The sequence below is a fragment of the Perkinsus marinus genome (genome assembly GCF_000006405.1).
Source record: "Perkinsus marinus ATCC 50983 genomic scaffold scf_1104296937952, whole genome shotgun sequence".
NCBI classification, from domain to species: domain Eukaryota; phylum Perkinsozoa; order Perkinsida; family Perkinsidae; genus Perkinsus; species Perkinsus marinus.
In genome coordinates, this window is record NW_003213633.1 from 1 (window position 1) to 952 (window position 952).

Consider the following 952-nt stretch of genomic DNA (forward strand, 5'->3'; position numbering starts at 1 on the left):
CTGGACTTTGAAGAGTGTCGATCGACAACCCATCTGTTAACTTTGCAGGTGGGGTTCGGTACAGCCGGTGCGGAAATAGTGGGCAATAGTATGAAACGTGGGGATGGTGAACTGAATATCATGATGCCAGGACGATGTATATTAGGTAGGCTTATGGTATGAATCGGTAGATCTTGAAGATTGGCATCTGTAGGTATATTTGCATATGTGGGTATCAATCGACTGGCATCCCTCGCCGACAGTTATGGTCAGGACGTAACTGTTCTGGTCAACAAGGTTGCTAAGATCATCCATGGTTGTGCTAAGCATTGGTATGTTATATTTGGGCATGGCTCGTGATAGATCTATTTGATTGGATCTGGCACAATCTACACCAAAGGCGATTCATTATGCACCTCTCAGGGGTGGCGTTGCTAATCAGAATATCGATAACGGCTTCTTTCTCGTGTGGAAGCTAGATAATCAGTACGATCCTCAATCCAGCAAGGTGGACCTCAAGAACGTGAGTCTCCGACTGATACACTCGCTGCTCTTCTTATGCCACAGGAGGTGCTTCTCAAGCGATCCAAGATGGCAGACAAGGCATTCTTTTGTGGTCTGAAAATGTTATCTCAACTTGAAAGATTCTCCAGCCGTAGGAGTGGTGCCACTGAGGTGAGAGTCGCTTAGTCACTCATCCCAATTTCGCCTACACTGTCAGGGAGAGGATGCCCCGCTTCCTGCAAAGAGTCAACATTCCACGGCAACGGTGGGGTGTTGGACCGATTATGTTGCTTATTCAACTACATTGGCTAAGTGCCTCACGTTAGGTTGACCTTAGTATTGCAATCCATATGGGATGGGCGGTCGAAGGTCCCATTGGGAGTGACTTCAAAATTGATGCCAGCTATCTAGGGCCCGACGTGAGACGGACTCTAGCCCTCCAGGAGCTACCAAACTCTATGATGTACGA

At 47.7% G+C, this 952-nt stretch overlaps 1 protein-coding gene across 1 annotated transcript; it reads left to right on the forward strand.

Annotated features, from left to right (window-relative positions):
- Positions 1-90: 90 nt before the first annotated feature.
- On the forward strand, positions 91-669 carry Pmar_PMAR001583 (hypothetical protein; the record flags this gene model as incomplete). The annotated part of the gene is made up of 4 exons (XM_002782858.1): positions 91-145; positions 194-311; positions 403-502; positions 547-669. The coding sequence occupies 4 exons, from the start codon at positions 91-93 to the stop codon at positions 667-669; spliced, it is 396 nt and encodes a 131-aa protein (XP_002782904.1).
- Positions 670-952: the final 283 nt, after the last annotated feature.